This window comes from Podarcis bocagei (genome assembly GCF_964188305.1).
Source record: "Podarcis bocagei genome assembly, chromosome: 9".
NCBI lineage: Eukaryota > Metazoa > Chordata > Lepidosauria > Squamata > Lacertidae > Podarcis > Podarcis bocagei.
The window spans coordinates 35,552,008-35,568,750 of NC_138134.1; the positions used below are offsets into that span (position 1 = coordinate 35,552,008).

The following is a 16,743-nucleotide window of genomic DNA, read 5'->3' on the forward strand; positions in this document are numbered from 1 at the left end:
GGATGGCAGATAGGATGAAGGTCGGCAACCATGGCCCACCTGAGATGGGTGAGCGGCCATTGCTGATAGACTGACAGAGGGAAAATTAAAGCAGTTCTAAATATAATGACCACTAACAACTAACACAATGCATGGCTGGGGCAGAAGAGGAACAGACTATGAAAAGTTTTCACATCAATGAAAGAAAATGCACAATAAAATTGGGAAGGTGGCAGCTAGAAACATCTGCATAATGGAGACAGAGGACTACCACTGTTGAAGGCATTCTAGTTTGTGACACAGCAACAGTGATTGCCTTTTGGGGGTATGCTGAACAGCGAACTGAATTAGCCCAGTGCTAATTAAACTAAGGTTCCAATTAATATTAAACACTGATTGTTCAGTCAAGTGAAATGCTTGACTTAAGGAAGTATCTCTCACTCTTGCATCAAAACAGACCTCAAGGAAGGAAACAGTCCTTTCTCCTAAAGCCTTCAAACGCTACAGCAAACCCATAAAGAAGAAACGAATTAAAAGCCCTTGCCTGCATTCTTATACTGTACAAACAAAGCTGAAATGTAAATCTCTGACCTTGGTGAGTTCCGTGCAGAAGCCAGAAAAGAGGAAGGAACAAGTAGCTAAAATAAGCAGATGGGTTGATGGGGCGGAAATAATAAACAGTGAAAGAAATTTCACTACTAGTAAAGATATTGAAAGCCTTAATCGGAGACAGAATACACTAAAACAATAGCTGAACAGTAAAGATAAAACTAACACAATCAGGGAAACATTCAAAACCACATCTTACACAGTGGGTTTTAATGAATTGTGTTGTTGGGAGCTCCTTAAAATTCTTCTTATATTTCACAGGATACAATGATTGGAGTTAAAGCAACACTCAATACCTCTTATTTTTGTTTTTATACCCCTCAGGCAATGACTTATTTAAAGGTTTTATACCCCTCAGGCAATGACTTATTTAAAGGTATACACCTGATATACACCTATTCCTGAAGCTAAGCTAATGTGAGAGTAGACAGCACCTGAGTAGCAAGGGGATGAAAGGCTCCATTGACTCCCCCTGCGTACTTGTCACCTGGGAGAAAGGGTGAGATACAAATGTAGAAAATAATGCAGAAGATAGTGGAGGAAAACTATGCTGGCTGGGGCCGATGAGAGTCATAGTCCAAGACACTGAGGTGGGCATATGCTGATTCAATGAATGTATATGCCACCTTTCATATATTAATCGGGGCAGCTAACAAAATCTTATAATATTAAAAGGTATAAAACACTAAAAACAGGGTGTGGTTGTGTGAGCAGTTATAATGAGCCAATAACTACAAATCCATATAAACAGTCAAGCCAAAAGGGAGCCAATTATAATAAAAGCCATCAGATTCCATTAAAAGCAAGGGACAACAGAACAGATATTGCCTGACACTTAAAACGTTACCAAAGGCAGCACTAGGTGAACATGGCAGGCCACCACTCCCACTTGGGAAGTTTCAATCTTTTGTACTAGCCCCATTAACCAGGGGTGCTTCCTGGCCCAGTTGGACTGGTGGCAGGCAGGCAGCAGAGGAACCAACCAGAACTCTCTTCAGGTGGCCAGATACAAAAGGGGATGTGGTTCCGGCATCTTTCATAGTTGTGCAGAAGAAGGAATTGTAGCAGGTGCAGCTCACTACGAAAGCTACAGCTTCTGAAATTCTCTCTTCTTGAAGGGTGCAGGAGCCCTGTCGTCTTCTGCATCTGGCCACCCTACAGTCTCCTCAAGTAGCATCCTCTGAGACCGCTAGCAGAGGGGCCAAGTAGAAGCATTAATGGATGATAAAAGGCAAAGGTAAAGGGACCCCTGACGATTAGGTCCAGTCGTGGCAGACTCTGGGGTTGCATCGCTCATCTCGCTTTACTAGCCAAGGGAGCCAGCATACAGCTTCCAGGTCATGTGGCCTGCATGACTAAGCCACTTCTGGAGAACCAGAGCAGCGCACGGAAACGCCGTTTACCTTCCCACTGGAGCGGTACCTATTTATCTACTTGCACTTTGACGTGCTTTCGAACTGCTAAGTTGGCAGGAGCTGGGACCGAGCAATGGGAGCTCACCCCGCCACAGGGATTCGAACCGCCGACCTTCTGATCGGCAAGCCCAAGGCTCAGTGGTTTAACCCACAGCGCCACCTACCAAACTGCTATGATGGCTATGGTCTTACCTCTACTGTCAGAGAGAGTATGCCCCTGAATTCCAGTTGCTGGAAATCACAAGTGGGGAAAGTGTTGTTGCGCTCGTGTCCTGCTTGTGGTCATCCCATCATGCATCTGGTTGGCCACTGTAAGAACAGGAAGCTGGATTTGATGGGCCTAATCCAGCAGATCACTTCTGATGTTCTTGAGTAGGGGGAGTGGGATGTCTACGTCCCTCTGCTACTGGCACTGTGATTTCTGTCTGGAACCATGTCTACAAAACCCGAGGACATCCTTCTATTTTCAGTTGATTGAGCAAAAGCAAGGCATATTCACAGAAAGCTAAAGAGCTAAAGAGCCTCACAGAGCCTTCGCAAGGCACCTTTCCCTAAAGAAATATGCCATAATGATCAATCATTTGAACAAGATGATTGTCAGAACAGTCTTAGGCAAATCACTGTTTGTGTTGGATTAAATATTATGGCAGCTTTTATCAAGTTCTCTGCCAAACCTTGAAAACAAGATAAAAACCTGAATGAAGGGGAAATGAACAGCAGCAAGGCTTGCTGAAACCTTAAACATACAGCAGCAGTCATTTTCAAACTAAAGCAAAGGCTCATCAACATGGCAGCTTGTTTTGAGTCTCAGAACTAGAGCTCCTAGAAAAAAATTATACCAGTTACTATTTAACCTTGGAATCAAATCTCATTGATTTGAACTTGAAGAACATCCTTATTTCTGTCTACCTTCAGCTGGTGGAGAAAACACAAGAAGCTGCCTTAAACCAGGTCAGATCATTCGCCCATCTAGCTCAGTATTGTCTACACTGACTATGGGGAAGGTGATGGAGGGGGCCAGCGTGAGTGTTCTCATACCTGCTTCATATTTTTCTAGGATGGGATAGGCAGCCTTTTTTGGCCACATTTACTTTCAGGGACCTCATGTCAGTGGTGGGCCAAGCCAAAGGTAAAAGTGGTCAGGGCAATGAATGCAATTTTTACATGTGTGCAGTAGGCTAGTATCTTCACAGCCAGCTCTCAATCCTTCATTCAGGCAAGCAAGAAACATTATCAGAGTTCAAGGACACGTCACAGCAAGTCCAAAACACCCAACAGCATACCAGCGCTGGTGAAAGGTATGGCTCAGGAGGGTTTGTTGCCTGGGGGAAAGTCTCAAGGGCCTGATAGAGAAGCCTGGAGGGCCACATTTTGGTGGGCAGGTGCTCCAGATGCTGCCTGATGAGTGCAGAATTGATCTGAACTATTATTTCCTGTGAACTGGACACTTGTTAAGGAATCTTAAGATTGCACTTATTAGCACTTGCAGTGCATTGCCAGCTCATGTTCAGCCTGTGATCAACTAGATCCTTTTAAAATGTGTGCTGCTGCCAAGCCAGGTCTCCCTCATCCTATCCTTGTGCCCTTGATATATTGGTACCTAAATGCAGGGCTTTACATGTACCTCTGCTGAATTTCATCATGTTAGTTTTGGCCCAGTGTTCTAGCCAGTTGAGATCATTTCAAATCTTGATTCTGTGTTCTATGGTGTTACCTATCCCTCCTGGCTTTGTGTCATCTTCTCTGTACCTTTGTCTAAGTCATTTATAAGAACGTTGAACAGGACAGGGCCCAGGGCAGGGCCCTGTGGGCATGGCACCACTCGAGAACTACCTCCAGGCAGATGCTGTGCCATTAATGAGCACCCAATGAGCATGGTTACTGAATAAACATGGTGTTCAGTAGCATTTCCTATTCTATTTTTTTCTATCACAATTTATAGTTAGTCCACAAAGGCCATTATTTAAGTTATGACATTTTTTGCCACACAGAGAGATCTGTGCAAAGCAATCCTATGCATATTTATCATTGGTCTTTTTTAATGGTTTTATGAGATTTTGTTTTCCTTTTAAAAATGATTTTTAGAGAAGCAATAGTTTTAACTGTTTGATATATGTAATTGATTTATATATAGGTTTTTAATGCAATTCATAAATGATTTAAAATAATAAGATTTACCTGTTCAGTGGGACTTACTTCCCTATATGTGTGTTTAGCATTGCAGTATTAGGCTTTTGCATGCTTTCCTGGACACAGGCTCCAACTAACATAGTAACCATGCTTAGGATCACAGCCTCAGTGGAGGGGGAAAAAACTTCCTTATATCTCGGTAGACTTCTGTGTGTGAAAATTGTCTGAGTAAGCATCCATTTTACTGCAACTAAGCACGTTTAATCTTCTGGAACATGTGTGTTCACGTGGCAAAACAGAGTCACGCAATTTTCACACATGATAGCGGACAGTATTTTCCCCTGGCATGGGGGTGAGGGGACTTTATGTGTGAAGCTTCCCCAAGTGTCGAGAGGGGCATTTCCTCTAAGCACGCTTACAGCTCAGCCAAGGGACACTGACTCAGGAAGGAAGCCAGAGAACTGCAGATATGAGCTGAAACACTCATTTATCAAACTAGAGATTGTAGGCAAACTATTTACACTCTTTCTCTGGTCTGCTTTTAAGAACTGGCAGGGGAAAGAAGTGTTAGCAGCAGGTTGCGCCAACACATTTCTACAGAAAGTGGGGGGTGGGCAAAAGTCTTCCCTCGCTGTTCTATAGCAAATCACCTTACATTTGATTTTAATTTTCACCAAGAGCAGAGTGCATCTGAGAATGTACAGAATACCTTTCCCCTCTGAAGGGAAACAACTCTTGTTTTGCTTTTTAAATGGACAAAGTGCCTTCAAGTACATGCAAAGAGCCCTTCCCTTCGGAAGATATGCATCTGGAAAACTAAAGCATTTCAGTTCCAGGTTGGCTACATGCAGTGCAGACCCAGGGCTGCTTTTACCTATGAAGACAACTTTGGAAAGCAAACCCATTCCAAGTTAGCCACAGTCACCTTTGACAAAGGATTGGCCTTGTAATAGAAAGATATACTTGCCAAAGCAACCTTAACAGTAAGACCAAAGAGGAAGAAAGGGGAGGAAATGATGCTGGAGCTGTAGAAGTTTTAGTTTTCTGAAGTATGGCTTAATGTTCATAAAATATGAAGTTCCTGTGCTGGAAAAAGAGAGCAGTACAGATGTGAAAATGTGTAGAAAAGGGAATGTCCCTTTAAATAAAACAGGAGACATTTGTAATTGTAGTGCTGGACAAACATCAACTTGGTGTCAGCAAGCAAAATCCCTTGGACATTCAAGAGTGACTACAACACCATTTCCTTGCAATATGGATTTCTAAGGACTCTGACTTACTCTGTCCTATTCAAGAGCCAACACTCAAGTTCCTACTGCGTTACAAACTAATCCTCCTGGTTCTGCGAAATGTGCAATATGATCCAGTCCTTTTAATCGGAGACTGTAGCATCCATCTTTAGCCAGATCTTTATTAACAATCTTTTTTGCCACCCCTTTTTGTTCATTTGAAAGTGTCTTTATTTTAATTTTAAAGTATTAGCAAGCCACTTTTCCAAATTGGTTTGCAACAATAACAAACTACAAACTACTTATCGGACACAGCCCAATATAATTATCTTCAAAGGGCCGTGTTCTGAGTAGGCACACAGAGGACTGGAAAAAAATACGTAGCAATAGAAAGTTTCAGTATAAAACCATTCAGAAATTAAAAACATTGATTAAAGAAAGAAGACAAAATGGTAGTGCAACATTGGAAAATCCACCTAACTACAGCAGCAAATGGAAATCCTGTGGTCCTCAAACTGTTGTCAGACTGCCAACTCTCATCAGCCCCAGCTGATGAGACTGGCCAGGTACAGATATTATTCCCCACGAAGGAATGCTTAACAGAATTCTAGATGGCAATCCCAAGTACGCTGGCAGTTTGAATCTCCAATGCATATTAGCTCAGAAGTAAAATAATCCAGTATTTTTATAGGCTAAAACCAAAAACCTTGGCATCGGCCCCATAGCTTACTGGCAGCCACTGCAGCCCGTTTAGGAGTAGTGTAATATGTATGCAACTGGAGACTCCGCTGAGTAACCTCACTGCAGCATTCTGCACCAGCTTCCAGATCAACCTCAAGGGAAGCCCCACACAGAAAGCATTACAGTAATCCAACCCACAGACCCAGTGTCAGCACTTAGGCTTGCGTGGGAATGCCAGGCTGGCCCAAAGGGGCTGACTCTGGCAGATGCAACATTCTTCTCCATTCCATTATTGTTTTTTAAAACAAAAACAAAAACAAAAAATAATAGTCAGCAGTAGCTGGCTAGGAATGCACATTTTTATAGATGCTAATTTTATTATTTTTACTTAAAATATATATTATCCTTTTCTACAATAACTGGTGCTTTTTCCCAATATGTTCAGCATCTGGGAAGCAGAAGCAAACTTAATTTAGTGTGCTCGTAATAGTGCTAAGATTTAAGTGAGTTTAAAATTTGTTTGGTTTTGCATGTATTTACTTAAGCCTGGGTTGTTGCTGTTGTTGTTTGTAATATCAAAAAACTGTAGGTTTTTGTCATTTCTGAATTTACTGACATGTTCTGTATTCTGTATATTTGTATTTTTCATTGCTTCTTTATTTTGATGTTCAAGGTGCAAAAAGTGGCATATAAGCACACTTAATAAATCAAAATGCAAAATCAGAGTTAGGCAAATTTGTTTTGTTTTTCTCTACCTTCCCAAGAATATAGAAGCAGTTGTAAAGGGAGGCAGGGAAAGAAGATAAAAGTCAATTTGTGCTTAATGCACACTACCATCTAACGCACACAAACATACACACAGAGCAAACAATTAAATCCAGGGTCTACAATTATCTAGCTGCACCACTGACAGGTCCCAAGCAACATTCATGGCAGAGGTTCAGTTAAACCCCTTCATGAATCATGAAATGGTCTGTGAAGGCTTCAACCACTTTAGAGTATACTGAGCTTTGTGTTACTGTATTCACAAGATATTTAATCAGCTTGAGCCCCCCTCGCAGAATAGATTCCTGTACTCACATGGCAATTCTGGTTTTGCATGTAAAATGGAGGCTTCTCCGGCTTTCGAAAGGCCTAATCCACATTTCAGATGGCTGGGAATCAAACTGCGCTGCTGGTGCAGACTTGACTGTTTCCAATGTGGCCTGGGGAGGGAAACGTGACTGCGATGTCACAGTTCGTTCTCTCCATTCCAGCGATGTTTCTTTTACAGCGCCTTCTTCAAACTGTCCTCAGGCTCCCCTTGCTGTACTCCTCCTGGCATTTTATGAGCACCTGAGGGATTTGAGACCTTTGGGGGCTTGCTTTTAACTTGCAGGACCTAGTTCTGTTGAGCTAGCAGCAGGTTTATTGGCCGCTTTTGACAGAAGTGGGACAGACTTCTGCAACTGACCACAAGCAGAGCTGCCCCTTCCTGATGACATCATCAAGCTGGGTGGAAGTTTACTCTTATCTATGACTTTTGTTTATTAATAAAAAATTATACACCGCTGGATTGTTGAAAACAACAAAAACAAACCCCTTGGAGCGGTTCCCCAAAAAGCAGTTTACCACATTTATATCCCATCTTTCTTCCAGTGAGATCAAGGTGGCAGTACAGTGATACCTCAGGTTACATATGCTTCAGGTTACATATGCTTCAGGTTACAGACTCCGCTAACCCAGAAATGGTGCTTCAGGTTAAGAACTTTGCTTCAGGATGGGAACAGAAATTGTGCTCCGGCGGCGCAGCAGCAGCAGGAGGCCCCATTAGTTAAAGCGGTGCTTCAAGTTAAGAACAGTTTCAGGTTAAGAACGGACCTCCAGAACGAATTAAGTACTTAACCCGAGGTACCACTGTACATGGTTCTCTTCATCCCCACTTTATCCTCACAAAAAAAGAAAAGGAAAAAACCCTGTGAGGTAACTTAGGCTGAGAAGATGACTGGCTGACCTCAGGTCTTGGCCCATGAGCTTCGGAGCTGAGTGGGGATTTGAACCCTGTTTTCCCTCATCTTAGTCCAACACTCCAACCGCTATGCCACACTGCAGTGCTTTATTATTAAGGAAGGGGCAGGTGCTAAAGGAAATTAAGATGCACCGGTTTTATAACAGCCAAAAAAGAAAAGAAAGGGGCTGCAGTTTCTCCATAGAATTCTCTGCCCCCAATGTGGCATTTGCCAAGCGGGCGTCTGAGTTTACGGGGTGAAGAACATAAGAAGAGCCCTGCTGGATTTTAACAAAGGTCCCTCTAGTTCAGCATCCTGTTCTCACAGGGGCCAACCAGATGCTTAAGGCAAGGCAGATGCCAGATTTTTGGGGAGTAGGGAGCACATTTGGAAATTGGAAAAGGTGCCGTGGGTGCCATTCACAAAATGGCCGCTGTGACGGCATGTGGAGGAGGCCAACCCATTGCAAACAGTAACAGGAATAGCAAACAGTCTCTTGTGCAGCGTGAACTTCTAGGGGGGATTTAATTAGACCTTTCGCAGTCGCCACAGAAAGTACTGGTGGGAACACAGGCCCCCAGAAGCTCCCACATTAGCAAGCCCTGAATTTAGAAGACAGCAATGCCAATAACTTCAAGGCAAGACATCCACGTCTCTTCCCCAAAATAAAAGGCCCTGCGAATGAACCGGTGACAGTTAAGCATGATGTGAGTGAATGCATCGGCTGAAGGATGTGACCTGTTTCTAGTCCCATTAATTTTCATTACCTCTACACCTAAATATTATCTGAGAAGTGTCTTGTGCTTGCCTGCTAACCAAATAATGAAGTCTAAATTGTCTTTCATTGCTAGCACACCCACCTGTTCTTCTCGCAACGTGCTACGTTCGTGGCCCATCCTTTTGCAGATGTGAATGCAATGCCATAAATGAATAGCTGGGATAAAAAGCCTCTCAGGATGATTGATTGGCCTAACATTTCAAAGCACTTGTATCTGGCCGTGATGGTAAGCAGGCTGCATTCTGTTCTGAGGGATGCAGAGTATGAATGTTCAGAAGAAAAACGGTAACTAGAAGAGAACATTGGTGACGAATGAACATTTAGAGAGGGCACAGGAAGTCTGTGACTGCCCTGTCCTCTGCCCTTGCTGAATGGGATGTAAATATTTCCCAAGATAGTTACAAAAGCAGTCCTGAATATTCATAAATGTAAATGAACTGGATTAAATTAACCCCTGCAAATAAATGTGTTATTTCACTGATGACTGTGGTGAATTACTCCCCCCACACACACACACTTCTTAACTTTCTTTTTCAGTTTCTAAAAATACATATAACAAACAACCCTCATATACCCTGCCCCCAGAAACATTCCATGCATATACACTGTAAATAATACTGCCAAATATTAAGTAAATTTGTAAATAGTTTTGAATTGATTGCATCTGATAGGTGCTCTCCATCTTAACCGATTGTCCTAGAGTGAGCCATGGGTAGCCGGTGGTGAGAGGACAACACTGACCTTTCGGGTGTAATAAATAAACATGTGCCATACAGTTTCAAGGTCAGCTTTGGTTTGTGTGGTCCTGAGCACTCTAAGATATTAGACATGTGCATCAACTCTGTTTGCAGCCCGAATTATGAGACAAATAAGGATGGTTCAGGTGAGGTTTACACATATTAAAGCTGAATTGCACTGTCAATAAAGCGTTCTGAGTTGGATCAGAGATTCTCAAAATCCTGAGCTGCTCTGTGGACTCAAGTGCCCCCCAAAAGCTGCATTTCAGCATTTAAAATAAACCAACCACTTCATTTCATTTGCAAAGGTAAAACCAATCTGAGTAGGGAAATGCCCTGAGCTGGAGAGGTTAGCAGGTGGGGGGGTGGATCATTCATTTTGAGGGACAGATCTAGGTTTTGATCACAGTAGATTATTTTCCAGGGCACTCCAGCTACACTGATTTGAATAGAGAAGTTTGCAGGTTTTTAGTGGAGCTTATTATAGGGCCGTTCCACTTTCCATCTCCCTCAGTTCAGTTCTAGGGCTTTTTTGTATGATTTTAAAAAATATTATTCTAATCTTTTTCGGTTTTCCAACAAACAATATCTGCTTTGATTATTCTTATATTCAATTTATTTTTCATTAGGTTTGTGCAGACTTCTCTTCCAGCCGTTCCCACCCATCTTCTCCTGCTGCACATGTTTGCTTATTTGTTGCTAGTTACACACTTCCATTTCTTTTTTTCTCCCAGTTTGCTGGTTTGAAATTTCATGCCCTGTTCCCACCCCCACCCCCCGGTTTACTCCAGTCACCAACCCCCCATCTCCCTGTATCGGTTTCCCTCTTCTGTTTCCTTCTCCAGGACCACAGCATATTCCCTCCCAATGCCTCTGTTTCCTTCCACAGGACCACAGTGTGTTCTTTATTCCTCAGCTTCCAAACCTACAAAAGGGTCACAATATCTTCTGCACCCAGCCACTCCAGACAAGCATCTCCCCACAACCAGCTTCCCATCAAAAGGAAAAAATATCTCCTCTCTCCCCCATCCTGGTTTTGATTTCTTTCTTTCTCCCCTCACCTGTCTCCCTCGGTGCCAGTGAGAAAGAGAGGCGAGCCCCACCAGCATGTTATGGTGACACCTTCCTGTCCTCTCCTGCCCTCCTCTTCCTCCCAGGGTGACCTATTGAGGCTCTGGAGTTGATTTCTGCAAGGACCAGCTTCCAGTTCTTGGCTCGGTCCACGTGCCTCTTATTCCCTCTAGTGGCTCAGAATCTCATCACAGCATGACAGTGGACCACTATGAATAAATAGAGAGAAAGGTTTGCTCTCTAGGCCTGGTACTTTCCCCACCACCTAAACTTGCTTGTCCCTTAACTTAGCTCCCAGTTAATTTGCTCATTGACAGCGTATTATTACCCATTTACCATGGGGTTCCTCTCTCATTTCACCAGTTTCAGACTGATTGCCAGCGAAACACTAGTGGGGAAAGTTAAGTGATCTAATGCTCTTCCTGCAAAGAGTAAAGAGGAACTACAGCACTTATCATTCTTAAAGCTGGCAGATTTCATCCATTCAGAAGGGGCAAACATGCCTGCAAATTGCATCCAATTCTGAGATAAAGTTTAAAAGTTATATGTAGTTTTCTTAAAGCACACACAGCTTCCTAAAAGGTTCCCTGTGTGAAAACTCCTGGGTGGATCTTCCTGCAGTTTGGCAGACTTAGGGGCACCTGCAAATTCCATACACTTCTGTGCAAAGGAAAAGGTTTAGATACATTTTTTTAGATTCACTATTATAGTCAATAGGGAAGAGACAGAGCATTCAATCTAGCAGATCTGTTTTAGGAATGGGAAATGGGGAAGACACAGAGTGGATCCAAAACAGATCAGTTTGCTTCCCAATGCTATAGACACAAATACGAGATGGATATTGTATCCAGTGCACACTCTTAGTAAATCTGCCTTAATATATTCAACAAGTTTATCAAAAGAAGAAATGACAGTAGGTTTCGCTTGCAATACGTTTGTGTGCAGACATATGTCTCCACCTAGTGATCACTAAGAATATTGCCAGCCTCTAAACAAAAATCTAGAAGTACCAGGGAAAAGGAAATGCATCACTGAAAAGGAATACTAAGGAGGAAACAGATGACATTTTTAAAAGTTAAGAAAAAGATAGGAAGCTGAGTATTTTGCAAGCATCCGGAGATCTGGCTGAAGTTTCATGGGGACTTTAAAAAAGAAAGTTGGAAACTGGTGTGGAAATGAGAAGAACCGAACTTAGGATAAATAAAATGAGAAACAGAGAAGAACCAAAATTGACATATTCACCCATCCCTATTTTTGAACAAATACAAATTGAATTCTTTACAGTTGATGGAGGTTATGGGATATTCAACTGCTCAGTATGGAGTGGCTAAACGTTGTCCTGCCCCAAAGTAGAGGTTCTGATACACTTTTTCTTAGAATGCACTTTGTATTTGGATCTGTTGCTTTCAACCCCTTATTGTTAGGATTAGTAATAACTCTCTGTTTAAGCAAAATTCTATTCCTATTTTCTAGAACAGATCACCACCTGACATCTAGGACACTGAAATTTGTAAAACTGGCTTTAGGAAAGGAGAAGATGCTTACCATCTTGGATGATAATATATGCTAATACATGCCAACTATTTGTAATGATATAATTTTTAATCACATTTTAACATGACTTAATGCATTCCGTATGTTCCTGTTTTGCAGTTATTATTGCCTTGTGTATGTGAACGGCCTGATTGGCTAGTAAGCAATAACCTTATTGGGTGATAGTCAACTAGGCTTTACTCATAGTAGACCGACTGGAATTAATGAACATGACTAAGTTAGGTCCATTAATTTCAACCACCTGTTGTTATTAATGCCAAACTGTGAGTTGTGTCATGCTAACAGACCCATTAAAATGTACAGACATGACTAACTTGGATCCATTAATTTCAGTCACTCTACTCTGAGTAGAACATAACTGGGTGCAGCCCAGCGCTCTCACATTTATTTCTAAGCATTAACCAAGCCCCAGCTTTCTAAACCCTAATAAAGGTACACAGAGTCTTTCTAAGTCTTTCTGCCTCTCTCTGCTCCCCAGTTGTCACCCAGCCAAAAAAGAAAGGCTCGTACACTTGGCCCTGTCCCATGGTCCCCATTTTCAGATGCTTGCTGCACTGGCAAAGGATCTATCTCACCATGAGGAAGAGTATTGCCACACAGCAAATATGAGTGTATATCTGCTAGTGGGGAAATGGTGTTGTTGAAAGTGCAGTCTTTTCATTTCCTATCTCGATTGCATTGGTACAACTTTCTGGTGCCAATTCATTTCAGATGTCTAAATGCCCTTATTTTCTTGCATACGTACTTCCTTGGTCAGATCAAATTCTGCTTATATCCAGACTGGCCAGTCTTAGTGTGTACGTGGATTTCTCTGTCTAGACCTAGCTATTTGGCAGTGTGCAGTTCCAGGAATTTAGATAATATGAAGCAATGAATACTTTCCTTGTGAATTTGGATTTGCATTGGCACCTTTTAACAGTACCCACCTCACTAGTAAACAAACAGCTAGTGACCTAGTTCAAGATGCCTTCCACATTTCTATTTTCCCTTAGCTCAGAAAAAAGTATTTCAAGCTACATCTGGTGGGTTTTAAAAACAAAAAGCACAAATAAATACTGATCAGAACATTATGCAAATGTCTGGTGTCCTAAAATAAGATAGTGTATTATAAACTATCCTATGGATATTCATTGCCTAAGCTTTACTGTATATTATAGCTGGTCCACATGCAAAAGACAACATGACAGGCTCTATTTTTTACTGCTAGCCTTGGATGAGACTTGTTTTTCATTGCTTGTGTTTCTAGCCACTAAAGTTGGAGTTCAAGCATTTGAAGAGGCTTATTTTACATTGCTTCTGCGTTTCTCAAGTGTGGAACTTGTGGTCTTCTAGATGTTGTTGAGACTCCAGCTGCCATCAGCCTCAACCAGCATGACCAGTTATAGGCCAGCAATATGTGGAGGATCACAGGTTCCCCATCCCTACACTAGAGAAATGAAAAATAAGCCTGATCAAAGGCCTTCACTCCAATTCTGCATGTTATTTTTTTGTAGCTTTGTTTTTCATTAAGGAACTTGTGTTTGTAGCTGATGCCATTCAGGAAATACATAGTGGCTCACTCACTATAAGCCTCAGGCTATGCTAAGCATCAGAGGAGAAGGGCAGGGCAGGGTTGCATATGCTGCCTGCACCGGTGCCAGTCATTGATGTGGCTACTATTGTTTCAGCTGTCTTCATTCTCGCTCCAGTCTTCAAAAGCAGGTAGGGTTAGGAGGAACGGTGGCATTATCCTGAATAGACCATGCAAGAAATGCACTGAACCAGAATTTCAAGTGATTGCAGCGGATCATTCCTCATTCAATTCAATATTTGTACAGTTATATATGCTCATTGTGGTTTTTGTTCCTGTTAGACATGGTCACCATGTAGAAATGCCCTAAATATTTCAGGGACCTGCACATATCAGCCCAGCTGCTTGTGGACTCTTGAGATACCATCTCCCAAGCACACTTTATGATGGCAGCAGCTCAGCTCTTCCTCCTGTTACCTTGGCATCCTTGTTGAAAAGAGTGCAAGGACTGGAAGCAAAAGAATGGACTCCCTATAGACTGGTGTGGGTTCTAGTTTTTCTTTTTTCTTTTTTTGCAGTGTATTCTGAAACATTTCATTGATGCAATAATAGTGTATTAATGGAGGATTTATACTGAACCATTCACACATCATTCTGCATTATGGATTGTTCTGCAGTACCTCCCCAATGATATGGCATTATTACCATCTTGAAGGGGCAGTCTCCAGCTTTAGCACAACCATTTGCATTGTTTTGATGGTGTTTTATGTTTTGCCATTGTACACAGCCCTGATTTCCACCCCTCATATGGCAATAAAGAAATGCTTTTATAAATAAATAAGCAAAAGTGGGACAACACCCACTCACCTGAACTCTTGTGCTATGAAAAGTCACAAGATTTAAGCAGGAAGCTATGGGCTGCGCACTGATAGGAAACGAAGCAGTACATCTGTCCTGAAACATTTGCGGGCGCAAAGAGCATTGAAAGTGGGGTTGTGTATAACCAGCCCTATGCCATCTTGAACACAAATCATCATGAATGCACAATAATAAAAAGGCCTTCTGGAAGGGCTCAAAGGCTAGTGGCACACCTAGACCAGTGCTGTCCACCCTGGCCAAATTCATACATGATGCACAACCAATGGTTCAGTACCATGTAAACAAGCAGGAATGAGCCACTGAATTTTGACTTTATGCACTCCCTAACCCCATCTCCTCCCATGCAGCTGGGAGAAAACTTTTCAGTTCAATTTTTCTTTCAAGGAATTCTGGAGCAGCATTAGATATAAATGAGAGGTCATTGTTTAAAACTGTCTTCACTATTGGAGCAATAAGCTTCTGAATACCGGCTGCTAGAAACTACAGGAGGGGAGATGGTTGTGGAACATGGGTCTTGCTTCCAGGTTTCCCATAAGCATTTGGTTGGCAACTGTGAGAACAGGATGCTGGAATAGGTGGACCACTGGCCTCATCCAGCAAGCTATGCTATTCTTGTGTTTCTAAAAGAAACTTTCATCAGAGTTCAAACCAGGGTTTATGAAGCTGGCATGCTTAACTGTTGTTTGCTTTAAACCATGATGTTGTGTATATATAATGATAAGGTACATTTTGTGGAAAGTGAAACTATGTTTTGTCCAAGTCACCATGCTTAAGAAGTTGAGCAAACTGGGACAATGACTCACAGTGGCCCTCCAGGTTCACAGGAAGAGGTCACCTTGCTAGGTGATATACTATAACAGAGGCGACAGGGAATGAAATTGGAACCCACTCCGTGGAAAGAAAGTTGTTTAGCATTGAGTTATTGCCTCTTTGTCTCCATGGATTCTCATAGCAAAGACATCTGCCATTTAAAAATCTTTTGGTGCAGTTAGTACCAAAGGAAAACCAAAGAGACAATTTATAAAATAGTTATGTTTCATTACTTCAACATGAAAAGAATATATTATATACACATGTTATAAGTTAGACTAGAAACCCATTTTGAGGTTCAGCAGGATGTAACATCTGCGCTAGCATTAGACACAGAGTCTACTATACAGCTGCATGACGAGCATGGCTGCATTTTCTGGCTTTGCTTCAAAATGGGGAAATTAGTAAAGTTAAGTACAATGACTAACGAGTTTCAAATTCATAGCGTCTTCATTACCACTCACCAGGTGTCAAGATCTTTTGCAATAAATGTCAGAATAATTTCTCCAGCTGTGTTTGAACACAATATGCTTATCTTCATGATTAAAATGTATTTGCATTTATTGTTTCTCATATTTGGGTTGTTTTATAGTGAGTTATATACAAACTAGTGGGATATGTTGATAGAGTTCTAGAGGCACATTGTTAGGGAAACAAAATGATTGCTTGATCCCACACAGCATGTTTCTTTGCTGCAGTATAGTTCTTAAATATTAATTGAAGTTCTGCAAGCTCATTGTTGTCTCTTCAGCCAGATAGAGGTTTTCAAGGATTTGAAGTATGGTCCAATGTATAGCCCAATGTTCCTCATTAACAATGCCATCTGTTTCACTAAGAGCACTTCAGATGTCACTGCTGACCAGCAACAGGAGTGATATACTGGGAAGTGCAGCACAGAAACCATCATTGTATCTGTTGCAGATACTGACCTACCAGTCTGTTATGGCAAGTTGTTGGTTTTGTGTTATATCTCAATCTGGCTTCTTTGTGTGGACCAGCACTGATCAAAACAGGGATTGCTCCCCTGAACTGCAAGCGTTGACCTGCAAAATACTGATCATCTGCAAACTCATTTGAGTAGACACACCCTTAGAATCCAAACTATTCATTTCAGCTTATGAGAAGCATGTCCCACTAAACTTGGTGCTTTTGAGTAAATTTGTTTGGGGTTGGGCTTTTAGGAGCACATGCCACGTACTGAATTTCCAGTCCAGTGGGTCAGGCAGCTTTTGGGTTAATATTTTGCTCTTTTTGCAAATTATACAGACATCATTTCATGCAACTCATGTCTACTTAATACACAAACAACTGCTGACAAATGGGATAGCAGAATACACTGCAAGCAGAGAAAACAACATGCAGGCACTATAGGG

The 16,743-nt window shown here is 41.9% G+C and overlaps 1 protein-coding gene and 1 long non-coding RNA gene across 24 annotated transcripts in view; one reads left to right on the top strand and one right to left on the bottom strand.

Moving 5' to 3' along the window:
- Positions 1 to 9,112, bottom strand: part of LOC308595143 (uncharacterized protein) — a gene marked incomplete at its 5' end in the record, with an annotated part of 114,104 nt that extends 104,992 nt beyond the window's left edge. For 10 of the 23 annotated variants that reach the window (XM_081209161.1, XM_081209160.1, XM_081209158.1 and 7 more), the window contains one exon: positions 8,892 to 9,112. In XM_081209161.1, coding sequence (XP_081065287.1) covers positions 8,892 to 9,112 — 221 coding nt within the window. Of the gene's footprint in view, positions 1 to 2,195; positions 2,313 to 7,123; positions 7,692 to 8,891 lie in introns of those variants that run through there. The other 13 variants (XR_014011771.1, XR_014011772.1, XR_014011773.1 and 10 more) reach the window with 8 other exon arrangements.
- Positions 8,048 to 14,218, top strand: LOC308595194. The gene is made up of 3 exons (XR_014011897.1): positions 8,048 to 8,738; positions 8,860 to 9,692; positions 14,061 to 14,218. It is a non-coding gene; the product is annotated as an uncharacterized lncRNA (long non-coding RNA).
- Positions 14,219 to 16,743: the final 2,525 nt, after the last annotated feature.